We start from the raw sequence: 26,229 nt of genomic DNA, 5'->3' as shown, positions 1-26,229 counted from the left end.
AAGGAGACGCTGCGAACCTGCCGCCGCCCCACACCCCCAAGGCAAGGCCAGTGTTTCCAGGATGGGGTTTTGGTGGCCAAGGCTCTGCGTTTGTTTACATATGTACATGTGTGTACGTGTCACCTGTAGGTGGGGAGCCAGGATAAGAGCAGGTGAATACTTGCAAGCTCATGAGTTCCTGCCCTGTGGGCCAGGCCTCTGGGGTGTGTGGGTGTCTGTGGGGGGTGCATGTAGCTGTGAGTGGCGTAATGTGACTCTGGTCTGTATATGTGTCTATGTCTCCACACGGGCAAGTGCTTGAATCAGTCAAGTGTGACTCGGAGCTTGCGTGTGTGTGTGTGTGTGTGTGTGTGTGTGTACGCGCGCGCGCGCGCACGCGCTTGTGTGCCACCAGAGGAAGCAGCAGCAAGAGGCAGGAGCATCGATCCGAAGGAGACAGCGCGGGGAGGGGGACGCTGGGGGCAGACACCTTCCCTCCCGTGCGCGCGCGCGCGCACTCACTCACACACACACACACACACACACACACACACCACAGTCAGACACAAGCCACAGGGCCTCGCAAGCAGGGAGACGGCTCCGGGACCCGAGGGAGGCAGCGCCGCCGAGCGCGGCCAGGAGGAGGGGGCGAGGCAACGGGGGGAACCCTGGATCCCGCTCCCCGGTCCGGGGTCCCCGCGCACACACCGGCCCAGAGACACCCTCGCAGACACTCGTAGGCGCGCACGCGCACCCTCTCCCCTCCCCCGCCGCCTCCCCTCCCGCCGCCTCCCGGCCGGACGATGGATCCCTGCAGATCCCGGGGCTGAGAGCACCGCGCACCGCGCCGAGCCCAGGCGGACCGAGCCGAGGCGAGCGAGGGAGCGCGCGCGGCGGGCGGGCAGACGGAGCCGAGCCGAGCCGGGCCGGGCGGGCCGCTCCCTGCAGGGCTCTGCGCGGCGTGCCGCGGCGGCCGCCGGCTCCCGCTCCGGGCCATGAGCCCCTCCGCGGCTCGGCGCTGAGCCCGCGTCCGGCCCCGCGCCCCAGGACCCGCCGCCGGCTGCCGGGTTCCCGAAGCCCCCTCAGGTGGGTCTCCGATTCCCCCGCCTTTGGCTGCGGGACTCCCCAGCGCCCGGAAGCCGGGACTTTCCTCCCCTGTCGCTTTCCCCAGCTTCTGGGGCGCCTCAGTGGCTGGGGAGGGGGGCGGGGGCCGAGCAGGGCATCTGGCTGCGTCGAGAAGCTAGACTGGAGTGGGGGGGGGGGGTGCGTCCGGGGCGGGGACAGCTCGCTGTCATAGGGAACCGCGCCCCCCCATTTCTGTGCAGCCACCTCGGGCTGCCCTCTACCCCCCACCCCCCACCCCAAACATGCACACATACAGCCTGCGCCGTTCTGAGAACTGGAGACGCCTGCAGGTGTGGACACAGGCTGGGCCCCTCTCTGCCTCCCTGGGGGTTTCTGACCCAGGTTTAGCTCGTGGGGTCGGGATCGGGGGTGAAAACCCAGTCCTGGGGACACCCTTGACCAGGAACCCCTGAGGCCGGGTTCAGCCCATTTGGGGGAGTTTCCATCTCCAGGATGGGGTGGACATTCCTGTCCCAGAGTGACCCCGCATCTGGAGGGAACTCCTGTGCCTGCCTGTGAGAATATGGGGACTTCCCTCTCGTCTTCGGATGACCACATCTGGGGTCTCCCCTGGCCCAGGAGCCTTCCCTGGGAGGGCATTCTTTTGGCCTAAACTGACCCCCACGTCCCTGCATTGGCAGGAACCTTCTTCTGGTAGGGTATCCACGGGGCAGCCACCTTTGGGCTTGCCCACCAGAGAAGTCTTCTGCCCCCAGAGGCAGTGACCTCTGGAGGTGGGGACTCCGGATGGACCCAGTTGGAGGGACGCCATGTGTACTCTCAACCCAGGGCAGTGACTGACTCCCCACCCCTCTGCCCCCAGATCCCCTCGGCCAGGATGGAACTGAAGGCTGAGGAGGAGGAGGTGGGTGGCCTCCAGCCGGTGAGCATCCAGGCCTTCGCCAGCAGCTCCACCCTGCACGGCCTGGCCCACATCTTCTCCTACGAGCGGCTGTCTCTGAAGCGGGCGCTCTGGGCCCTCTGCTTCCTGGGCTCCCTGGCTGTGCTGCTGTGTGTGTGCACCGAGCGTGTGCAGTACTACTTCCACTACCACCACGTCACCAAGCTCGACGAGGTGGCTGCCTCCCAGCTCACCTTCCCTGCCGTCACGCTGTGCAACCTCAACGAGTTCCGCTTTAGCCAAGTCTCCAAGAATGACCTGTACCATGCCGGGGAGCTGCTGGCCCTGCTCAACAACAGGTGGGGGGCTCCCACCCATCCCCACTCCCAGACACCCCATCGGGGTGCTTCCTCCCTAGCCCACCATACAGCCTAGACAACCCTGCCCTCCAGCCACCCAAACCTGCCACTCACAGCAAAGGAATTGGGGTACTGCCAAGCACCCAGTTAAGGGCACCCAATCTCTGATCCCAGTGTGGTTCAAAACAGCTCCGCCCTTATCCAGCCTGAGCTGTGTGACATGGTCATACCCTCTGGAGTGACCTCTGCCCACCCTTTTGCTACTACGTCTCAATTTTCTCCTCTCTTGGGAGATCTGGGCATACTGTCTTTAAAGGGTAGAAACCACGGTATGGAAGCCATAGTTCCTGCCTTGAGCTCTCTGCCCACCCACCTTTACCCCTGTGCTCAGATGCCCGACCCCTGGGCAGCCAGTGCAGATCCTCTGTCTTCTCAGACCCCAGGGGGCAGATCCTCTAGACACGCCCAGCTCTTCTTTTGGGCCTCTGCCCAGGGCTGGATGCTGCCCTCCCCCCAGAGTTGGCCATGGGACACTGGAGGCAGAATGGAGGCAGGAACTGAAGATCCTGCCAATCCATGCACTGCTCACCCCTGGGCTCCAGGTATGAGATACCAGACACGCAGATGGCAGATGAGAAGCAGCTGGAGATACTGCAGGACAAGGCCAACTTTCGCAGCTTCAAGCCCAAGCCCTTCAACATGCGCGAGTTCTATGACCGCGCAGGGCACGACATCCGAGACATGCTGCTTTCCTGCCACTTCCGGGGGGAGGTCTGCAGCGCCGAGGACTTCAAGGTGGTGAGTGAGTCCCCTGGCTGGCGGGGGCGTGAGCCAGCCGGACCCCTGAGGAGGAGGAGACTAGGAGACAGGGGGCCTCTGGGGTGGGTGTTGTATGTTCCTAGGGTTCACTTCTGGCAGAAGGGGGACTTTGTTTAGTTCAGGGGGGGCATTTGCTGTTAGCGAGGGCCTCAGCCTTGTGTCTGTGATGGCAGGAAAGAGAGCCTACAGTGCATAGGTGTGTGTGTATGCGTGCACACACACACACACGCACACATACAGCTTAGCAGAGCCCCACCCCATTAAGCTTACCTTCTGGGTCACAGGTGTCAGAGCTGGGGGTGGCGGTGGGTAAGCTGCAGCCTTGTTACTCAAAATGAGGTCCAAGGACCACCACCTGGGAGCTTGAACAAAAGGTAGGATTTTGCCACTCCATTTCTCAGACCTACTGAGCCAGAATCTGCAGTTTAACAAAATCCTCAGGTGGTTTGAGTTAAAGTCTGAGCTGCAGCATGAAACATGGGAAGTAAGGGAAGCTTTCTCTTAAAAAATTGGACTGATAATTCTCTCTGTGCCACCCCTGCCCCTGGCCACTACACACACACATACACACACACAGTGTCTGGTTGGGTTCCCCCCTTGCCAGCCCATAGTCAGGGTCTGAGGAAGGAGAGATGATTTGGGGCTCATAGCATGGCTGAACTGGAGATTCCCTTTGCTTCTTGAAGTAGTGATGCCCCACAAATACTCATACCCCCCACCCACTGCCACAGATGGGGCTGCCTCAAAGCCATCACCCCTATAGAGAGGGGTAGGGGAACTGACTGGCATCTCATGTGCCAGATGATTGTGAGTAAGTCATACAGGTTGCTGGAGGGTTAAAATCAGGCAGAGTGTGGAAAGTGACCAGAGGAACTGGAGCCTTGTGTGAATAAGAGTACCAAATGTGAGGATGAAGCCTGGAACTCTTCCGAACACTCTCTAGGCTCTCCTTCAATCCCCTGGATGAATAGCCATATTTATCTCTATTGAACGAGTGCATAAGCTGAGACAGAGAGGTGGAATGAGTCACCCAGCTCACGGAGCTGGTTAGTGAGACTCAGGATTAGAACCTGTGTCTCATTCAGTCCTAATGCAGTGTGCTCTTTGCATTAACATTGCTGACCCTGGAATCACCATGTTCACTTCCAATTCTTGCCATTGCTCTTGAAAGCCCAGTCTCCTTAGGACTCTTTTTCTCTCTATGTGTATGTGTGTTAGCCACTCAGTCGTGTCCGACTCTTTGCGACCCCATGGACTGTAGCCCCGCCAGGCTCCTCTGTCTATGGGATTTCCCAGGCAAGAATTCTGGGGTGGGTTGCCAGGCCCTTCTCCAGTTTCCTCTCAATACCTGCCCCTAGTTCTCCACTCTCAGATCCTCCCCTTTTCTCCCTGCCCATTTTCTCCCATACTTGCTTGCTTCCTTCCTAGCGTTAGGGGAGCATGAACTGCATTTGTATAGAAAGGTTAGAACCATGGTCATGCTTGTTTTTTCCTCTGAAGTTATACAAGACTTCCCTCTTGTAAGCCTTGCCCTGAGACCAGTTTCATGGGCCTTTGTCAATCCTGCTGGACAAAGTTTACATGACCACAGTCCTTGCTGAGCCAAGCTCATAGGGAGCTTAGTGTGATGCAAGAACCATTTCCTTCCCACTTTTTCTTCCTCAAAGCAGGTGAGTGCTAGATTCCCCAGAGCCCAAGACCAAAGGGCTCCCAGACTCGCCAACTATATTTACAAGGGTAGTGGAACCGTAGATGAAGGTGGAAATGAAAGCCAGAGCCCTCCTCCTCTGCAGCATATCCAACACAAGCAAAAAGGACCATCAAGAAAGACAGAGGGATGACCCTGGGGATGGGATGGGGAGGGAGGTGGGAGGGGGTTTCTGGATGGGGAACACATGTGCACCCGTGGCTGATTCATGTCGATGTATGGCAGAAACCACTAAAATATTGTAGAGTAATTAGCCTCCAATTAAAATATATTAATTAACAAAAAAAGAAAAAGGGAACTTCTCTAGTGGTCCAGTGGTTAGGACTCCACACTTCCACTGGTGGGGGGTGCAGGTTCGGTCCCTGGTTGGGGAACTAAGATACCACATGCCACACAGCCAAAAAAAAAGAGAAAACCCATCAGATCGAATGGTTCGTAGTGTTTGGATAAGGACAGGGATTCGTTGGCTCAACCTGGGAAGGTGCTAAGGAAAAAGTGGGGTTACAGTTAGGTCATAGAAAGTATACAGTTGAGGCTTCATTTGTCCTTTATGTCCAGGAAGATTCCAAGTGGTGATGCTAAGATATATTTCTTTCATGGAAATTGAGATACTGAAATGTGATTGGTCCATGTTGTCTGAGGGGACAGCCCTACACAATCAGATGAAGATATGATTGGTCCACAGAGTTCCAGAGCAATGAAAGTTCTTCCTCTTGCTGGGGAGAGATACCTGGCTAGAATCCCACAGCCCCAACTCTGGCACTTCTTGGTCCTGGGTTGTCAGGGAAGATAGGTTTTTGCTGTGTCTAAGCCCACGTGAAAGACCTGACCCTGAATCTAGCTGTATCCAAACTTCTTAGACCTTCCTTCTACCCTCTCAGGTTGACCTCACTACAGTCCCTTTCTACTCTGCCCAAAGGGATGTCCCTACATGTGGGAGTCTGGTTGTGAGTCCATGTTTGACATCTCCTAGTGGAGAAGGGTGCTGGCATTCTCCTCCAGCTCTCTGGCCCAAAGGGGCACAAACACTCATGCCTGATACCCCACCTTCTTCCTTCTTAATTAACATCTGCCTCTCCGTCCTTGCTGGTCTCTGCTAGGCCAAGAGGCATGTATCCAGCCCCTGGACAGATGAAGCACTGACAGAAGACATCTGTCTGTCAGATCAGAGCTTAGGGAGACCATCCTGGCATCTTTTGCTGCCTTGAGAATAGAAGTTCTTAACCAGGCATCCAAGGCCAGCTCAACATGTTTGCAAAATAGAGCATGTGTGGACACATCTGAACTCTTTCGCAAGTTCCAAGGGCAACCTTCATCCAACAACAAGACCCTTGATTCTGGAGGTTGGTGCAGGGGGCATAGGAAGGGCATCCTCTGCTCCACCAGCTCCCCCGGTGGGGTCTGCCGTCACAAGCGTTTTCCCCAGATCTGCTTCTGAATCCTGCTCAACCTCAGGGGATGACCTGGTGATCGAAGAAGTGGCTTGGCCAGGTCTATCCCCCAGTGGTGGCAGAGTCAGCTCAGGAGAGTGAGGGGAACCTGGGCTAAATCTGGGAAAGGCTGGTTTGGAAACCTTTGGGGACTGAAAAGTCAGAGGCCCATGGGGAAGAGCTCCCCAGAGCAGCCCGGTTGGGTTGACCTCAATAGCTTTCTCCTGAGCTACCAAAGACCGACCCACAAACCCCGTCTTCCCTGGCCTCCTCTTCTCCTTCTTGATGGGGTGTTGGTTGCCAGGGCAACAGGGTCTGAGACTCCGCTCACCAACCCCACTCTGAGGCCAGCCAGGCCAAGGCAGGGCAGGGGTTCCATGGAGGGGCCGGGGGCGCAGCTGTCTGCTGGGGTCTGGGTGGGGGCCGGGGGAGCGAGCACAGTCGCAGCTGGTGCCAGCCTCCAGCTGCACCTTATCTGTCCCTGGCAGTGGGAGCGCCGATGTGGCTGGAATGCTGAACAGTTCCAAGGGGAGGGGGCTGGCAGATGGTGGCCTAGCGTGCCCTATGCCACCCCCCTTCTCCAGCTGAGACCCAGAGCCTTCGCCTGGGGGAGAGAGAAGTGGGAATTCATCTCTGAACCCTGCAAGAGATGGAAGGGGAGGGCAGAAAATGGAAATCCTGGGGTGGGTGTGCAGGGGGGATAGTTTTCTGTCAGGAGGGGTGGAATTGGAGACAAGGGATGGGGGACAAGAATCCCTGGGGGACCCTGGAGTGGCGGCAGAAGCCTCTCAGAGGAGAGGTAGAGTGAGGAGGTGGACAAATAAATCCCCCCAAGGCTCTGGACCGGGACAGGGAGCTTCTGGAGCACCTAGGGGAGGTGAGATGCTGATATGACAGGGGCGGTCCTGGGACCCAGCGCGTGGTGGCAGAGGCCATCTTAAAGCGAGCAAAGCCAGGCATGGTCGGTCCCAGGGAGAGCCAGGACTAGCAATGAGAGCTTCCTTATCTCCAGGGCTGGCTCTGCCAATTCACTGACACCCCTCAATCCACACAACCCCACAGCAGCTCAGACCTTGGGTCCCTGGGGAGGGCCTGACCTCACTCCCTGGGTCGGTTCCCTCCCGCTGGGCAGGGAGTGGAGGGGCTGCTGGTGGGGGGCTGCTCAGACTGCTACTCTCAGGGAGAGAAAGGAGGTCATTGGGCTACGGTGTCCAGAAGCCTGGTGGTCTTTGTTGGGGGAAGCGGGGGCAGATGGGGGAGCATGCAGGGATTGTGGAGGGACAGGAGGAGCTGATGGGTGGGGGTTAGCTTTGGGGAAGGGGCACCCCTCCCTCGGGCGTTCTTGGGTGCCTCCTTCAGCCTTACCCTTCCCATCTCTCCCTCCCGCTCTCAGAAGTGTCTGAGGTTGGAGGGGAGGTGACTGAATAGAGCCTATTGCAAAAATCCAGAGGACCCTGCATTGGGGTCTCTCTCATCACACACACACACACACACACACACACACACACATAACCCTTGGGTGACTCAGTTTCCTCTCTCACCTCCTCCCTCTCCTCCTCCCCCATCCCTTGCTGTTTCTGACTCCGCCCCTCTCCCAGACTGCTGTCAGCTAAGAGGTTACTCTAAGTTAATTGATCTCTGGCTGTTGGCTAAAGTAATAGGGAGTTGATGTAAGTAAGTGCCTCTGGGGGCAGAGCCGGACATGGAGGGGTGTGGAGGAGCCGCTTCCAAGCCTTGGGCTTTCTTCTGCCCCAGCCAGCGGAGAGCTATCTCCAAGGCAGGGCCACCTTGGCACCTGATGTGCGTCAAGTAAGCAAAGGTGAGGCCTGCTGAGAGGTGCGCATGTCTCTGCTGGCAAACTCTGGAGGTGGCTCGGAGCATTCTCCAGCTTCGCGGAAGGCAATCTGAATTCCTGGGGATGGTGAGGGAGACTGGATGTTAGGCACAAAGGCTGGAGTTGGGAGAGTCAAGCTTTGCTGAATTCCTTCCTGTGACCCTCTGAGCTCCTTAGAGGTGCCAGGCCCCATGCTGGGCACAAGGGGGCAGTGGTGAGCAGGCAGCCGGTGTCCCTGCCCTCAGGGAGCTTAGAGCCGCGCGCTGTAACCCCAGGAGGCACAGAGGGCAGGGAGGTGCTAAGGGAAGCCTAAGGGTTTCAGAGCAGAGAATCACGTGCCAGGCATGAGAGGCCCCTCATCGTCTGGGTGGGGTCCTTCCAATCTCCCCAGCCCAGCTCAGCTGTTCCGAAACTCCAGTTCTACGGAAAGTATGATGTCTCCCCACCCCAGCCTCCTCCCGCTGATGACCAGTCTAGTTCTCTCCCTCAAGGGTCCTTGTCTTTGGTCAGGCTCCGGAGGCAGGAGCTGTCCCTCACTGTCCATCTGAAGTGGCTCCAGGGGTCTGTGCCCTCCGGCTGAGAACCTTAGGGTCAGAGCTCTGGCGAGGGGTTCTGGGAGGCAGAGCAGGGAAGAAGACAGCTCGAAGAAGGGTGCTTGGTTTGGGTGGAGGGTGCAGCTGGGCACTGGCGCTCCTGGGATCTCTTTTGGGCATAGTTTCATCTGGCTTTGTTTCTCAATTTCCTGTGAGCCAAGGGGGCTTTGAATGGATTTTTAAATTTGCCAGGAGGCAGCTTCTCCTTCAGCTTCTGGGACTCGCTGGCTAGCCCCTGCTGGCCCACGGGTCGAATGGGCATGCAGTACGTTTCCCAGATATATGCATCAGACATCTTTGTGGAAAATTTTGAAATGAACATGAAACTGCAGTGTAGTTTCAGTCACCTTGAGGGGAGGTTCCCTTAAGAAACTCCTAAGGACAGAGACACTCACCCCAGGCTCTCCAACGCCACTCCTGAAGGAGAGGGAGGGCAAGCTGTGTCTTTTCTGAGCTCCTGTGAATTCTTGGAAAAATAACCCTTTCCCGCTCCTCTCATCTGTCCCCTCCATGTGGCTGACAGTCCTCGAAGCCTGGGAGGTTGGGCTGTACGCCTGAGTATCGAGTGTCTCTGGTATGTCGGCTCTTTTGTGCCTGGTTGGGAACATCCCTGGGGAGAGAAAATGCTGCAGTGGCCTTGACCCTGGACAGCAGCCAGCTCAGGCTTCCTCACCACACACCACACATGTGCCCTAGGTGTACGAGAACCCATGTGCACCTCTCTATGTATGTCTGAGAGTGCGAGTGTGTGGATGTGGATTAGGGTGTGATATGGACAGGGATGGATGTGCATGGGGACACATGCAGCTCACCTCACGTGGCCACAGGAGAGAGCGCGTGTGCCCGTGAACCTCGGCCCCATGCAGAGCACATACCAGCAAAATTAATCCTCTCTTTCATTCGCACTTTGCAGTTTACAATTTCTGTTTAAATCCTGTGATCCTTATAATTCTGGGAGGCAGGAAGATGTTAATATCTTCATTTGAAAGATGAAGAAACTGAGGTCCAGAAATGTTACATGACCTGCCTGAGGCCACAGAGCCAGTAAATGCCAGAGCGTAAGCTTGACTTCAGATCTTCTATGCCTGATTCTTCGTGGGTGACCACAGGAGTGGGGATGTGTGTAGTGGAAGAGGGTGCCCAGCTCCCCATCTGTAAAGAGACAGTGGGGTGAGACAGGAAGGGGGAAGAAAAGGATGTAAAAGGGAAGATCCCCAGCCTCAGGGTGACTGCACCGTCTTGTGACTCCTGCTTCTTCGCTGCACCATTTGGCCAAGTCCCAACCTTAGAGGGGGCTTCCCAGGGCCCTAGTGGTAAAGAATCTGCCTGCCAATGCAGGACACATGGGTTTGATCCCTGGGTCAGGAAGATCCCCTGGAGGAGGGCATGGCAACCCACTCCAGTATTCTTGCCTGGAGAATCCCATGGACAGAGGAGCCTGACAGGCTACAATCCATGGAGTTGCAGAGTCTGACACGACTGAAGCAACTTAGCATAGCATACACAGCACAGCCTTAGATGGACCCACTATTGGCTTCCTCAGCCACTCTCTACCAGAGGAAGTCACATGACAGGCAGGCTCAGAATCACATTGTGTTCATGATCAACATCCTTATATGGGCCTGCAGTGCTGCCCTGGCAACCCCACTGTGTTTTCCTGGTCAACTTGCTCTCCCTGTGATTACTGTAAATTTCTCCATGCTTCTCAAAGCACCACACTTCCTAGCCCTGCTCTCACCCTCAGTAGATGACCTCACCTCCTGCTTCCCAGGGAAGATAGAAGCCTCAGACAAGATCTCTCTGCTTCTCTGGGTTCCTGCCCCAGGAGCGGAACATCCATCTTATCTAAGCTGAAATCTCAACCTAATCTTACCATCTGATCTCCTTTGACTTTTGTGGGAATTTTTCCTTAAAGATTCTGCCTCTCCCTCCTTTATAGTCAGTCTCTCCCTCTCCAGTGGAACCTCCCCGTTGATAGTGAAACATACTTGAGGTTCTTCTGTCTTAAATGTATAGCTATAATGACAGCTAATATTTATTGAGCACTTACTATGTACCAGGCTTTAGGTTAAAATAAAAACAAAACAAAAGAAAAAAATCTCTCAACTCTACTCCCCACCCCCCAGCTCCCACAGTGTCTCTCTGCTTTCTTTCACAGACAATATCCTTACAATTGATGAATAGATCCCACTATCTCCATTTTCTCATCTCGATCTTTCTCTCTGATCCACTCAGGCTGCTTTCTTCCCCTGTCCTCAGCACTCCACCAAAATGGTTCTCGCTGAGGCCACTAGTGACCTCCATGTGTCCAAAATGCACAACCATTTTTTAATCTTTGATGTCTCAAGAATCATTCAAAATGGTTTACCACCACCTTTATTTTTTTTTTTAAAGCAGGTTTGCTTTATTTACTTACTGTTACTATTTTTGGCTGTCTTGGGTCTTCATTGCGGCATATAGACTCTTCATGGAGGTCTGCTGACTTCCTCTAGTTGCAATGCATGGGGGTTTCTGTCTAGTTGCGGCATGCAGGCTTAGTATTTCCCCAAAAGTGAAAGTGAAAGTCACTCAGTTGGGGCTGACTCTTTGTGAGTATAGTCCATGGAATTCTCCAGGCCAGAATACTGGAGTGGGTAGCCTTTCCCTTCTCCAGGGGATCTTCCCAACCCAGGAATTGAACCAGGGTCTCCTGTATTGCAGCTAGATTCTTTATCAACTGAGCTATCAGGGAAGCCCAGTATTTCCCCGACCAGGGATCAAACCCTCATCCCCTGCATTGGAAGGCAGATTCTTAACAACGAACCATCAGGGGAGTCCCCCACAACCTCTCTTTCACATGACTCTATTGCCTGATAACTGTATTCTCTTGTATTCTCTTTGTCTCAGTACTCCTGCGTCTTTGCCAGTTCATTCTCTTCCACTTGGCCATTAAATGTTGGCACTACCCAAGTCTCAATCTGAAGCTTTCCTCTTCTTCTAAATCATGATTTAATGGTACAGCTTGATGAATTTTTCATTCGTATATTTTTACACTGGTGTATTTATGTAATATTTTATATATTACATCAGTGTGTACTTATATTGATATAAAATTGTAAAACATGTCTAGAGTCCCAGAAAGTTCCTTCAGACCCTTTCCTAGTCAATCCTACCCCACAAGAGTTAACCACTGTTCTGGCTCCTGTCAGTAGAGGTAAGGTTCACCAGTTCTTTTTTTTTTTTAATTAGAGGATAATTACTTTACAATACTGTGATGGTTTCCCCAGTTCTTGAACTTCCTAGACCATGTAACCTTAATGCAATACATACATGTTTGTGTTGTTCTTTTTTTGCTCATGACTATGTCTGGAAGATTCAGTCTCTGAATTAATATATAGTTCTTTTTCAATGCTGTGTAGTACCTCATTATGTAAATAGCATAAAATTTATCCATTCTACTCTTGCTAGACATGTGGGTTGTTACTAGTTTTTGGCTATTATACATAAGTTTACTGTAAACATGTGTTCATGTCTTTAGGTTGCCATATGCACCCATTCCTCTTGGGTATGTGACTAGGAGGGCTTCCCTGGAGGCTCAGTCAGTAAAGAATCTGCTTGCAGTACAGGAGACTCAGGTTCAATCCCTGGGTTGAGAAGTTTCCCTGGAAAGGGACATGGCAACGCACTCCGGTCTTCTTGCCTGGAGAATCCCATGGACTGAGAAGCCCAGCGGGCTACACAGCCCATAGGGTTGCAAAGACACGACTGGAGTGACTGAGCATGCATGCACAGTGACTAGGAGCTGTGGTTAAATCAGAAGTTAAGATTCTGTTTAGCTTGAATGGATACTACCAAATCAGGCCATTTTTCTGTCTTGTCTAAAAAACTTTATATTCTATTCCTGAGCGGTCTCATCTTCACTCGTGACTTCAATTACCATGTACACACTGACAACTGCCAAATGTATGTCTCAGCCCAGCTCTCTCCTCTTAGCATCAGCTCCAGTGGCCAATTTTTCACTTAACATCTCCACTTGGATCTCCCCAAGGCTCCAAGAACCCAGCATATGCAAAGCCAAATTCATCATCTTAGCTCCCAAACTTGTCCTGTACTTGTGTTGCTGATCTAGTGAGCCATTCACCCACTTATGCAAACTAGAAACCATCCCGGGCACTCCGTCTCCCTCTCCTCCCTAACCAGGTCTCCTAGAGTTGCCTCCTGAACATCTCCACTGCATCCCCGTGTTCGAGGCCACCCATGGCTCCATGGCTCACCTAGACTGCTCCAGTGATTTCCTAACAGAACTTATAGAACCCCTCAGGCTCTTCCAGAGTGGTCTCTTTAAAACACTGCTCTGATTGCTTGAAATCCTTCCATGGGGAAATGGGACCAGAATCCTTACCCTGCCTTCAAGGCCCTGAGGAGTCTGGTCCTGTCTGCTCTCTGGCTACATCCTCCTCCTCTCAGCTCTCTCCTCTCGGGACTTTGCAGTGACTCTGTGCTCTGGAATTTCACCCCCACCCCCACCAACACATACATAGCAGACCTTTACCTAATTACTCCTCCTTATTCTGTAAGTATTCACCTGGCTGTGTTGGGTCTTAGTTGCAGCATTTGGGACCTTTCATGTGGCGCATGGATTCTCTAGTTGTGGCATGCAGACTCAGTAGTTGAGGTGTGTAGGTATAGTTGCTCTGTGGCATGTGAGATCTTAGTTCCCCAACCAGGGATCAAGCCCCTGTCTCCTGCATTACAAGGTGGATTCTTAACCACTGGACCACTAGGGAAGTCGTCCTCCTTAATCTTTTGATTTCAGTCCAAACATCACTTTCACAGAGAAACCTTCCTCAATTTCTAGTCTGGGTCAGATTCCCCTGTCATTCACTTCCATGGAACCATATTATTTTTTTCATAGCACCTATCATAGTTTTCAATTAAGTATTTATTTTTGCAATAAAAAAAAAAAACTGTCTCCCCCACTAGATGATAAGCTCCATAAGGGCTCAGTCCTTTATCTTTTTCCCATAGTGCTCAGCACATGAACACTCAGGAAAGAGTTGATGAGTAAATGCAAAAATGGAGAAGGAAGGGATTTAGTGAGGAATGACCTACTTATAGTGTCAAGCCCACTGCTTGCTCTCCATGAGACTTGAATGGGTCATTGTGCCTCAGTTTCCCCATTTATCAAATGGGGAGAAATTACTCAAACTTGCTTATTTTGCTGTGTTTTATATATGAATCCCCTGAGGCATCAACTGAAAAGCAGGAAATATTTCCATAGATGTGAGGGCTGGGTGGAGTTCAGAAAGAGATGTCGAGAAAGTCAGAGAGCCCTGGGTGGCCACACTTGGCTTGAAAGAGGTCCTGGGAAGGCAGTCATGTGGGGAGGAGTTGCGTCTTTGGACGGAGGGTGCGGAATTGAGTGTTGTTCCCAGAGTGTGTGCTGCTTGGGCACTTCTCCTGGGGTCCCCTGCGTATGCTGGCGGGGGAGTCTGTGTGTTCGGCTTAATCCTTTCCTCATCTCCCTGTTACTGTGACAAATGTGGATTATGTACCTACTGGAACAAGATGAGGAGGAGAGAATGCTAGAGGATGGAGGAGGGAGGAAGAGCAGTTGGGGTGTGTGTGTGTGTGTGTGTGTGTGTGTGTGTGTGTGTGTGTGTGTTCCTTGTCCACAAGAGGGCTGAGTGCAGGTGTGGGTGTGGGTCTTTGTGTTTGAGTAAGGGAAGAAGTGTCCAGCCACAGCAGATGTGCTGCTATCAGAAGCTGCTCCGTGTGGTGTGCGTTTGCCCTGCTCTCTGGGGAGGCCCAGCGCAGGGAACTTCCCTGCCTCAGTTTCTTCCCTCTGGAAGTCCAATCTACTTCCTCTTCCAGGGAGGCTGCAGGAGGGGAACGATGCCCTCTAGTGGGCCTGGGGCGCAAGGGCACCTGCAGCTTCCCCAGCCCAAGCCTCAATTTAGGCTGGCCCACCCCCACCCCGTCTGGAACTCACCTCTGAAAAAAAACGGCATCCTGGGCATGCACAAAAGACTCAAAGAGCTGAGGTCTGGTAAGCGGGAAGAAAACGCACATGGGACAGGAAACAGAAAAAGAACCCATAAATTCATACGGGAGAAGCCTGAGGACAACAGCTAAATGCGGGAGGTCTCGCCTCATCTCTACAGTGACTTAGCTCTGCTTGGCCGGGGTGTTCCTGGTCTTTTCCTTCCTGTTTCTCCACGTGGCCCCTGGGTCCTGCTCTTTCATTCTCACGGCCCCTTTCCTTAAGGAGCTACTGATAACTGTGCCTGCCCAAAGGGACTTGAACATCCCTGGGTCCTTCAGTCTGTTCTGAGTAGGTACTCACTATGCCCTGGAATCAGGGGAAGCTTCTCGGAGGAGGTAGCATGTGAGTAGGGTCTTGAAAACTGAGTAGAAAGTTTCCAGAGAGTCCAGGGGAGGCATGATACTGTGGATGAGCCTAGTGTGTCTGTGGAATGAAAGAGGACATGGTGGCTGGACGCTGGTTGCTGGTTTGGGTAGGGTGGGGAGGTGAGGCTGGAGGATAAATTGCCAAGGCCTTGTAGGTTTTGGGGTGTGGGGTAGGGGTTCAGGGGTGGGGGGTTGAATTTTACCAAGAGGCCCTGGGGAGTGAGAGAAGGTCTTGAAGCAGAAGAATGGTCAGAATTACATCGCGTGGACTAAAGGTGGGGAGAAACGGCAGGGAGGTGGGGTAGTGAGGGAGACCAGCTGGGAGGCATTTGTTTAGGGGAAAGAGGAGGTGGCCAGTCTGAGGGCAGTGGCTTAAGGAGAGGGACCAGATCTCCAAGGCTGCTCTTCTGGGGCCTCTGTGTCCCTGGCAGCAAAGCTGAGGCCACAGGTCCCACATTGGTCAGTTCTGCTGGAAGCTGGCACCCTGCCTCCCATCCTTGACACACTAGGGTCTCTACAGACAGCTGGAGGAGGACAGATGTCTGGGAGCAGGGAGGGGCAAGGAGGCAAAGGAGGGGAAGGGGCCTGGGGCTGTGGGATGGTTACGGACTAGAAAGGCCCAAGTAGACTTGCCTGACCCCCACTGTCCCTCCTCTGGCCCTGCGGAGGAAGGGTTAATTCGTTTCCCCTCCCTCCCCCCCTCCTCTCCTCAGGTCACCTTCTAGGCCCTGGAGACTTGGCTGGTGGCTCAAGTTCCTCAACCAGTGGCCCTGAGTAATCAGAGCACATTGAGGGGCCAGGGGCCTGGGAGTGGGGACTGATGAGCTGAGAGCAAGAGGAGCATCAGAGATGCAGGGGCTGGGGGTACCTGCGAGGCTGAGGATTTGCGGGTACCCCAGGTTGGTTCCCAGCACTCTCTACCTGACCCAAGACCCTGTGTCAGTGTCACAGAAGGGAAGTCCTGCAACAGCTCTCCTGGACTGTTGGGGGTGGGCAAGCTGGGAGGGGGAGTGGTGATCTGCCAGGAAGCTTTTCAGCTTCGAGAGACAGGGTCCCTCCCCCCAGTGCCGGGAAATAGTCATAAATGAGTCTGTGGTCAGTGAGAGACCTCTACTAATGGAACCTGGGCTGCCCCCCAAGCCACAGAAGGGAGCGCAGCTCAATGTGTGTGTGTGGGGGGGGATGCTGACTGAAGCAGAGCAGAGGTCAGGGGAGGGAGGGGAGGATCCATGGTGTCAAGGATGGCTAGAAGGGACTGGAGGTGGAGGGAGTGATTAGGGGTTCAGGGAGTAACCGATGGTAAACTGTGGTCAGCTCAGTGATGAGAAGGGAGCTGAGAGTCAGGGGAAAAATTAGAGGGGAGCTGGGGTGTACAAGTGTATGGGGAGAAGTGGGGGATAAATTAGTTAATTGGGGAGATTATAAATCAGGGGGAGTTAGAGAAGAATTAGAGCTTAATTAGAGGTACTGACTGAGTATGGGGGCTCATATAACTCAGAGGAAAGGCCAGATCAGGCCTTTGGTGAGGCTGAGGGTGAGAAGGCTGAGGGATGTCTGGAGGGTGAGAGGGTGCCTGAGGGGATGTGTGTGTCTTGGGGGAGGGGCAGAGACTGTTGCTGGCTGAAGTCAGGGCAGCGAGAGCAGAGGACTCCAGTAGGTTTCATCTCACCTGGAGAGGTAGGTACCAGGAGCCCCAGGACTTCTCCAGGGTTTCCACTCTGTCCTTGACCGTCAGTCCTGCTGGAGCTGGCGACAGGAAAGGGGCTCCAGCCCTGCTCCCCTCCGTCAGCCTCCCTTTCCCGCTTCCATCAATTATTCATGGGCTCAGACACCCGCCCTCTCTGGCAGGGCAGGCTGGTCCTTCTCTCCACGCCCCGCCCCACCTCAGCCACGCTGCCACGGAGGCCCTGGCGAGAGGGGGTCGGTCAGCTGGGCGGCAGAGACCGGGTCAGAGGACCGGAGGACCCTGCCTAGGGCCACAGCCCTGTCCCTACTCTCTCACCAACGTCCCTGGGCCAGGAAGCCCCCGGAGAAGATGCCTATCCAGATTTTCTGCTCCGTGTCGTTCTCCTCTGGAGAGGAGGCTCCCGGGCCCTTGGGAGATGTATGGGGTCCCTGTCAGCGCCAACAGCGGGACAGCTCAGACTCAGAAGAGGAGGAAGAAGAGAGGGAAAAGGAGGCAGAGAGGAAGGAGGCCAGAGCGGGGGACTCACCGATGGACCTGGTGGCCTTTGCCAACCGCTGTACCCTCCACGGCGCCAACCACATCTTCGTGGAGGGGGGTCCTGGGCCGCGGCAGGCCCTGTGGGCAGTGGCCTTTGTCCTGGCACTGGGCGCCTTCCTGTGCCAGGTGGGGGATCGAGTTGCCTATTACCTCAGCTACCCACATGTGACTCTGCTAGACGAAGTGGCCACCACGGAGCTGGCCTTCCCGGCGGTCACCCTCTGCAACACCAATGCAGTGAGGCTGTCCCAGCTCAGCTACCCCGACCTGCTGTACCTGGCCCCCATGCTGGGGCTGGACGAAAGCGACGACCCGGGGGTGCCGCTCGCACCCCCAGGGCCCGAGGCCTTCTCGGGGGAGCCCTTTAACCTGCACCGCTTCTACAATCGCTCCTGTCACCGGCTGGAAGACATGCTGCTCTACTGCTCCTACTGCGGGGGGCCCTGTGGCCCTCACAACTTCTCGGTGGTGAGTGGAGCCCACAGTGTCGGCCACGTTCACGCTGACTGTGAGCATGGCGACCATGCTGGTGACCGTCCTGCCCCTCCTCCCGGGCCACCCACCTTCTGTGAGATGGCTCAGAGAGGCCTCACCCGGGAGCCCCAGGGTCTGCAGCTGGGCTCTATTTCCAGGGCTGTGCCAGGACTGCCCTCCCTGTTAGAATCCTGAATACACAGTTAACTAGTTGCTGCCCCAAAGCCTCCAGCATGTGCAGCCCTTTCCCAAACCTCCCTGTGGTCCAGCCGGGATCACAGGACCTGACTCTCACTGAGGTCAGCCTTCGATCTGGTGGCTGGTGCCTATGTTTGGCCTTAACGATTTTGACTGCCACCCCCGGACTGGAGCTGGGACCAGTGCCAGCTGGTCTCTGGAGGTGCAGGAGAAGGGTGTGGAAGGGAGGCAGAGGGGTGGGGGTACCCCCTCCACCCAAGCACCCCCCGTCAGCAGCATCCTCACGTGGTCTTCCTGTGCTCCTCCTACCACATGTGCATGTGTGTGTGTGCGCATGCCTGTATGTGTGTGCGTGTGTGTGTGTACGTGTGTCTGAGGGAGAATAACAGGTCTCCTCCAAATCCTCCCCCTTTCCCCTTCCAGTTCAAAGTGGCCAGGGACCCGATTCCCAGGGGAAGCCTAGGAGTGTCTAGGGCCTTCCCTGGTGAGGGGCCAAGTGACACCGCATCCTCTTCCCCAGCTCAGCTTCCAGTTTCATCTGGCCTGACAGGTGCCCTCCTGTCCCCTACAAGTGCCAGATGCCAGGCCTCTCCTCCCCATACACCCATCTCTCAGCCCCCCACCTCTTCCCTAGTGCGGGGGCCGGTGGGTGCCATCGTGTCGGTGCATCGTGGACTGAATAGACAGACAGGGACCTGGAGGTTTCGGGCTCTGGACCTCAGACAGGCAGGGAGTTAGAGGAACGTGAGCCAAGGAAGGGGTCAACCCGGTTTCTGGGTGGGATCTGAGGGTAGAGGAGACACTTCTCATACAGAACCACCAGGTGGCAGCAGAGTCCACTGGTCCTCACCACAGCCCTGGAAGCCAGCGCTAGGGCTGCAGCTCCCAGCCCATCTCAGCCACCAGGAGTCCCTCACATCCCCGAGTGGAGGGTCGGCAGGGGTGCACGTCCAGCCTGGACTCTGTGGCTCAATGCCACAAAGCCTGGTAGCAGGGCTGGGGGATTAGGAGTTCCCTCCCTCATCTCTGGACCTCACCCGCAAAATGGGGGAGGGCTCTTGTTTTTTGTTTTTTTTTTTCCCAGAGGGGACAGGAGGAGGCTGTTCTAGGAAGGGGGCAAAGACTCTACTGCCTAGCAACCCGCACCCCCTCCCCACCCCAGTCCAGCCTGACACTGTGTCTCTCTTTCTCTGGGCTGTGCCTGCACTCACCTTGTGACTTGCTTTGTGGACTCTGTCACCATCTCACAGGAGTAAAAGCACGCTCGCCTCACATGTGGGAACTTGGGGGCATTCTGGGAGGCTGTGGGGAAAGGGCCATAAAGAACTGGTTTGATTTTCTCTCTGTGGCTGTGTAATCAGAGCTGCAGTAGGGGCTGCTCTGTGGCATGGAGTGGTGGCGGGGGGGGGGGGGGGGGGGGGGGGGTCCTGCCCCCAGGCCCAAGATCTCTTCTGCAGCCCTCACCATTCTGCACCAGCGTTAGCGAATATGCCAGGTCCTGGATAATTCTGGTGATAATGGGACACTGATGGACATGAGGGGCTAATGGCAGAGGAAAGGAATACGCTTAGTGTCTCCAGCAGAGCAGGGCTTCAAATGCCCGGGGTGAAATCTAGGAGAAGAGAAGATATGTCTCAGAAGGCCCTGGGCCTGGGGAGAAAGTCCCAGGAGGGACCAGAGGTGTGGCAGGGATGGGGTCAAATGATGGAGCTATACATGCAGGGGCCCTGCAGGAAAAGGGTCACCCCTTGGATGGTTTAGTTGAAAAGACTAACAAAGGGACTGTTTACAGAGCTGCAGGAGAGTAAAGAAAAACAATGAGGGGGCCTGAGGCACCAGAAATAGTGGGAAATTATCAGAGTCAAGCTAAAGGAACACAAAGAGGCAACAGTGCTAGGCAGGGAGCCGCCCCCCCCCCCCCCCCCCCCGCAGGATTTGTGGTCTGGAAGGGTCTAAGCCACCTTCAGAACCCTCACAGATAAATGGCCTGGTCTTCCCCTCCTGTCCTGGTAGACTACAGTCCATGGGGTGGCAAAGAGTCAGACACGACTGAGCATGCGTCACGCAGCAGCTCCCTCCTCCCATCCTCTGATTCCTCACTGATACCTCTCATCGGTGGAACCCAACCTGAAGCCAGTCTGCATGCATAGGTTCACAGGCAGTGCACCCTGTGGGGATCAGCCTTGCAGGGCACACAGCCAGCCAGAGAAGGATGGAGGGGGTGGGAAGGAGGACAGATGGGGAATAGGCTGCTCAGGAGGGGTCATTCCTGAAAGGCTGAGACTCCACTAGCTGGAGGGTCTGGAGACAGTCCCTGGTGGGCAGAGGGTATTGGCAGGACTCTCAGGCTCTCCACTCTGCCCCCGCCAGGTCTTCACACGGTATGGAAAGTGTTACACGTTCAACTCTGGCCGAGATGGGCGCCCGCGGCTGAAGACCATGAAGGGTGGGACGGGCAACGGGCTGGAGATCATGCTGGACATTCAGCAGGACGAGTACCTGCCCGTGTGGGGGGAAACCGGTATGTCGCCTCTCTCGGGGGAGCCCCCTCCCTGTGGCTCCAGGCCTCAGCCTCTGGCAGGGGCTCTGAGGCAGGGCGTGGGCTCTCTTCCCTTCCTCCCAGCATCTCCAGCTCCCACTCTACCTGACGGCCACACTCACATTTCCCTGGCTCCCCTTTCCTGGCTCAGTTACTCTCCAAGGTAACCAGCCATCACTTTCCACCCGTGGCCGCCACTCACTCTATAAATAACTCTGTCTCTTCTTGGGCTGCCTGCCGTCTGTCTGGTCTCAGGGGCCTTGGGACAGAGAGATATGGGGGAGAAGGGAGAAAAGGAGGGCGAGCAATGGAGAGACTCTGAGACAGTGAGAAATAATCTGAAACAATGAGATACATAACGGAAGCCAAGTAAGAGAAGAAGTGTGTAGGATGCAGGGGTCACCAGGGCAGAATGGGGCTGGTGAATCCAGAAGGAGACTGGGGAAGGGCCAGGGCTCCTTGGACTGACTATCTTCCCCTAGTCTCATCATGGTCATCTCAAGAGAGGGAGGAGGCCCCCAGCTCTGCAGAAGGTTAGGGAGGAAGAAGAAGCCCTCCCAACACACACCCCTCTCATTCCCATAGATGAGACGTCCTTCGAAGCCGGCATCAAAGTGCAGATTCACAGTCAGGATGAACCTCCCTTCATCGACCAGCTGGGCTTTGGCGTAGCCCCAGGGTTCCAGACCTTTGTGGCCTGCCAAGAGCAGCGGGTGAGAGGGCCACAGGAAGCTAATCCCAAGGGTGGGGCCTGGGGGCTCAAGATAGAGGTGGAGTGGTGGGCAATCAACAATGGGAAGGACAGGTGAGTTAGAGCCTGGGTAGCCATCTGACTAGTCAGGAGCATGAATGGTCTAATGAATGGGATGCTCCATAAACTCTGAGACCCTCAGAGGCTGCAGAGGGAGAGGGGGCAGGACTCCTGAGTTCTGCATCGTGTCAGAGGAGTCCATCAAGGTGACTCGGGGAGAAGTCCCCACACCCCCCAGCTCCCCGGCTCTCCCAGCAGCTCATCTACCTGCCCCCGCCCTGGGGCACCTGCAAAGCTGTTACCATGGACTTGGATTTCTTCGACTCCTACAGCATTACGGCCTGCCGCATCGACTGTGAGACACGCTACCTGGTGGAGAACTGTAACTGCCGCATGGTGCACATGCCAGGTCAGGCCCCAGACTTCCAAACTCAGTCCCAGGCCCCCCAGCCCACAGCACCCTGCACCAGCTCCCCGTGCACGTCAGCCTCCTGCCAACATGCAAACAAGACCAACTGGCTTCTCCTCACCCCAGTTCCAGCACCAGTCTATCCCATATGGTTCTTGCCTCTCTGACCTCAGTTCCTGACTGGACCCATAGGGGTTGGTGAGAAGGGTCCAGGAGAGATGGACTATAGGGTGGGTCACCTCCAGTACAGACTGCTGCTGCTGCTGCTAAGTCACTTCAGTCGTGTCCGACTCTGTGTGACTCCATAGACAGCAGCCTACCAGGCTCCTCCGTCCATGGGATTTTCCAGGCAAGAGTACTGGAATGGGTTGCCATTGCCTTCTCCGCCAGTACAGACTAGGCACCGACTATTCCTATCCTCCCACCCTCTTCCAGCTTCCAGCATTTAGGCCTCTGCTACCACCAGTCACAAGACCCCTTTCATCTCCATCCTGTACTGCTGTCTTTTCTCCTCTCCAGGGGATGCCCCATACTGCACTCCAGAGCAGTACAAGGAGTGTGCAGATCCTGCTCTGGGTGAGTGCCCCTGGCCCAAGGAAGTCAGGGGAGGGAAGGAGGTGCTGCCGGCTGTCTGCATAGGGGTTTCAGAGCAAGCTCTCAGAAGCTTCTAATAACTCCTGGATCAGGCTTCGCGTGCACCGTCCTGTGTCTGACTCTGGCAAGGCTGGGCATAGCATCTCTAGAGGCCTTGTGAAAAATGAACAGGAGTCACCTGGGAGGGGTGGCCCTCACCTGCTCTCATCAGCACCTCAGCTGATTGACCCCGGAGGGCCCTGAGAGAAGGAGATATGGGGATTAAGAAATATCCACGGGGAGCCGTTGGGCACAGGGCTGTAATGAAGGACAAGTCAGAAAAAGAGAAGGGGGCTCAGGCTTCCTTTGGGCAGAGCCAGACTGTGGGTGTTGGGAAGGTGCTAGCAGAAGGGCACCACTCAACTGGCACCTCTCACCTGGCTGGCACAGACTTCCTGGTGGAGAAGGACCAGGAGTACTGTGTGTGTGAAATGCCCTGCAACCTGACCCGCTATGGCAAGGAGCTGTCCATGGTCAAGATCCCCAGCAAAGCATCAGCCAAATACTTGGCCAAGAAGTTCAACAAGTCTGAGCAGTACATAGGGTAAGGGTTCTGGCTGTGAGGGGTAAGGGACGGGCCCTGCTGGGGTCGGCAGGCAGGAGGAAAGTGAGAACAGAGGGAAGGCCACCAAAGAGTCTCAGATGGGCATGGAGGGAAGATCAAGTCAGAACACGTTAAGGGGGCACCCCTTTCTCATTCCTCCACTTTCTTCATCCTCATGGCTGTAACTGGGATCGCCTCACAATTGCCCGTGTGTGGAGCGACTTTTCAATTACCCCATCATATTTAATCCTCACAACACCTCTAAAAGGCAGGCAGGTAGCCACATCAGCATCTAGTTTTATAGATACGGAGACTGAGATTCGGTGAGGATAGCTTGCTGAGGTCACCCAGCTAGTAGGGGACAGAAATGCAACTTGAACCGAGGTCTCCTCTCCCACCCCCTCTGCAGGGAGAACATCCTGGTGCTGGACATTTTCTTTGAAGTCCTCAACTATGAGACCATCGAGCAGAAGAAGGCCTATGAGATTGCAGGGCTCCTGGGTGAGCTGCTGGTAGCATCTGTCCCCTTCCCATGACACGGGCATGGTGTGACACCCTACCACCCGAAGCGGGCTGCTCGCCTCTGGCCCACAAGGCCTCCTCCCCGGCCCCAGGGCCCTTCTCCTGTCCCAGTGAACTCCGCCACTCCCACTGTGTCCTGACTCCCCTGACCTCCCTGTGGGCCCCGCTGCAGGTGACATTGGAGGCCAAATGGGTCTGTTCATCGGGGCCAGCATCCTCACGGTGCTGGAACTCTTTGACTACGCCTATGAGGTGAGTGGGGGTGAGGTGCTGGGGCGGGGCCATGGGAGGGGTGGGGTTCCAGACTGCCCACCCACCCGCCGCCCCACTTCCGTCCCAGGTCATAAAACACAAGCTGTGCAGAAGAGGGAAGTGCCAGAAGGAGGCCAAACGGAGCAGCGCGGACAAGGGCGTGGCCCTCAGCCTGGATGACGTCAAAAGACACGTGAGGGAGCGAGAGAGACGCGCCCTCCAGCCCCATCCCTTCCCCGACCACCCCAGGCCCACCCCCCTTGCCACCTCTTCTCCTTTGCCTCCCCCACGCCCCGGGGGCACCTGTGGCCCTTCCGATAACCGGTCCCTGTCCTGTGCCCTTCCCCAGAACCCGTGCGAGAGCCTCCGGGGCCATCCTGCCGGGATGACGTATGCGGCCAACATCCTACCTCACCATCCGGCCCGAGGCACTTTTGAGGACTTTACCTGCTGAGCCCCGAAGGCCACTGTACCAAAGGCCTAGATGGGGAGGGCTAGGAGAGCAAAGGGGCCCCCAGCTGCCCCCCACATCTGCCCTGGGGACTCACTCCCCTCTCCCAATGCATCCCCCCACTCCTGGGCGGTCCTTTCCTCTTGAATGTGGTGAGGAAGGAGTCTCGAACCACAGAGTCCTCTCCCCGCCTCCATCCCTTTCCTTTTCTTTTCTTTTTTTTTTTTTAACAAAACTAATCTAAAACAGAAACTAAAAAGAGAGATTGGGGCAAGTGACCTCAGGCTGCCCCTCTCTGCTCCATGCTGCCTCCCACAGCTCCCAGCCTGAATTCTGTCTGTCCAGCTGTCTGTCATCTGAGTGTCCACCTACATTTTGCTGCCACCAGTCACCAAAGCCCCCTTCCAGTGGGGGGCGGAGGGGATCCTCGGGGTCTGGAGTTTGGCCCCAAACCAGAGAATGTACCTTGAAGGGGAGGGCTACTTGGGGGGGGGGCTTCCCCAGCCTTAAGAGACCCTCTGAGCCCAGTGACCCCCCCCAACCCCAAGTCTCCAGGCAGGAACCCAAGTCATGTCTGTTCTCTCCCCACCACCTGGTAACCTGTGAAGTCTCTTGGAAGGTGGGGGTGGAGGATCCCCTGAAGAAGTGGAGCTGGGACACGATGTGGCCCTGGTGCTGTAGGCCACATCCTGATACCTGCAAGTTCATCCCCCACCCCAGAGCTGCTGGAGAGAAATCCCAAGAGGCAGCCCTCCTCTGCCATCCCATAAGAGATCCAGCTGGTTGGTTTCCAGCTCAGGGAGCCGGGCACTGGTGCCTAACCTCACTGGTCCCTCTCCCCCAGGCCCCTGCAGAGGGCCACATCCATAAATTTTCTTATGGAATTCTCCCAAGTCCTCTTCTGAAACATTTGCTTCTCTCAACAACTTCATCTGCATTTTCTATTTCTATACGATACAGACTCTATATTGCTATATCTCTGTATATACTTTCCCCCGACTGTCTCTATTTCATCCCCTTGTGTCTCTAAGAACAACCCTCTCCACCCCTTCTACAAGTTCCCCTTCTGTGTTTCCACCCCTTCCCTGGTCTCTGAATGCCTTCGCCTGTATAAAGAGTTGGACTCTCCCCTGGTGTCTGTACTGTGTACACACATCCCTCTAAGAAGCACAAGGAGACGACACGCGCATTGTAACCTTCGCACTGTCTCGGTGGCGACATAAAGGAAGCTGTGAATTACAAGCTCTGCCTCTTTCTGGCCTCACCCTGTCCCCCCAGCCTGGGTTTCCTTCGCCTTCCCTGCAGCCTTAAATTTCCCTCCCCTGCTCTACCCACCCCACTGTCCTTTGCCTGGCTGACTGCGGCCTCTCCAGGGAAGGGGTTGCTACAGTGAGAGCCCCCACCCATGGGATGGAGATCTGCTCTGCGCACTAAGGCAAGGGTGGCAGAGATTGAGGGAGCTGTGAGCTGATGACTGTGCAGCGGAAGCAGCAGGGTGTGGACCCGCAGAGGCTGAGGTCTTCAGTCAGTGGTCTTTGCCTCCTTCTGGATGCCCAGGCCTCTTTGCTCACCTAATACCCAAGCCCACCCCTTATAGCTTCTGGTGAGGTACCGTTTGATAGTGGGACGAAAGAGACAGGCCTAGAGGGGACGTTGAAAGCTCTGCTATTCTGTTCCTCCTTTCCTCCCTTAATGAGAAACCAGCGAGGTAGAGGACCTGCCATGCCCCTTCCACCAGGCACTCCTCCCAGGTCAGAGCCCTGCTCGTTCCCAGGCCTTCTCTGCCCAGCTGCCTCTCGGCCTCCAACCCCAGAACAAGACCTGTGGCAGGTCATCTGTGCATTGGCCTGTAGCTGGAGAGGCCATAGGATCTTTGGCAACTCTTGGTTCCCAGGAGTTCCTTAGAGATCAGACCTCTCCAGAGGGAAGCAGGAGCAAGGCCAAAGGGTGTGCAGTGGATGGGAACAGCAGGCAGGGCTATAGGTGACGCATGCCTCTGGTCTAATAAACTGGGTTTTAACCATCTCTTCAGTGTCGTTCATCTCTTATCTGATTAGTATTTAGGCCTTCCCACTAAGTGCCTAGAGCTGAGCTTGGCTTGGGGCCACACAATCAGGGGAGGAGTAAGGAGGCGGAAGCAGGGGTACTCTGGTC

At 55.4% G+C, this 26,229-nt stretch overlaps 1 protein-coding gene across 3 annotated transcripts; it reads left to right on the top strand.

Annotated features, from left to right (window-relative positions):
- Nucleotides 1-372: 372 nt before the first annotated feature.
- ASIC1 (acid sensing ion channel subunit 1) lies at nucleotides 373-26,100 on the top strand. Of its 3 annotated transcripts, none has more exons than XM_070454456.1 (12): nucleotides 373-1,065; nucleotides 1,928-2,304; nucleotides 2,907-3,102; nucleotides 20,345-20,495; nucleotides 21,099-21,226; nucleotides 21,520-21,673; nucleotides 22,193-22,249; nucleotides 22,697-22,850; nucleotides 23,260-23,351; nucleotides 23,545-23,624; nucleotides 23,713-23,817; nucleotides 23,974-26,100. In XM_070454456.1, exons 2-12 carry the CDS (start codon nucleotides 1,943-1,945, stop codon nucleotides 24,076-24,078), a joined length of 1,584 nt encoding a protein of 527 aa, XP_070310557.1. In that variant the 5' UTR covers nucleotides 373-1,065; nucleotides 1,928-1,942; the 3' UTR covers nucleotides 24,079-26,100. The 3 variants fall into 3 exon arrangements, with proteins under 3 accessions (XP_070310557.1, XP_070310558.1, XP_020763855.1); XM_070454457.1 differs by having other exon boundaries at nucleotides 374-1,065; nucleotides 21,523-21,673; XM_020908196.2 differs by lacking the exons at nucleotides 373-1,065; nucleotides 1,928-2,304; nucleotides 2,907-3,102 and adding an exon at nucleotides 17,084-17,770 and having other exon boundaries at nucleotides 21,523-21,673.
- The last annotated feature ends 129 nt before the right edge of the window (nucleotides 26,101-26,229 follow it).

This window comes from Odocoileus virginianus, chromosome 24, assembly GCF_023699985.2.
Source record: "Odocoileus virginianus isolate 20LAN1187 ecotype Illinois chromosome 24, Ovbor_1.2, whole genome shotgun sequence".
Taxonomy (NCBI): Eukaryota; Metazoa; Chordata; class Mammalia; order Artiodactyla; family Cervidae; genus Odocoileus; species Odocoileus virginianus.
Note: the sequence above shows the minus strand (reverse complement) of the source record. Positions and strands in the feature narration are given on the sequence as shown.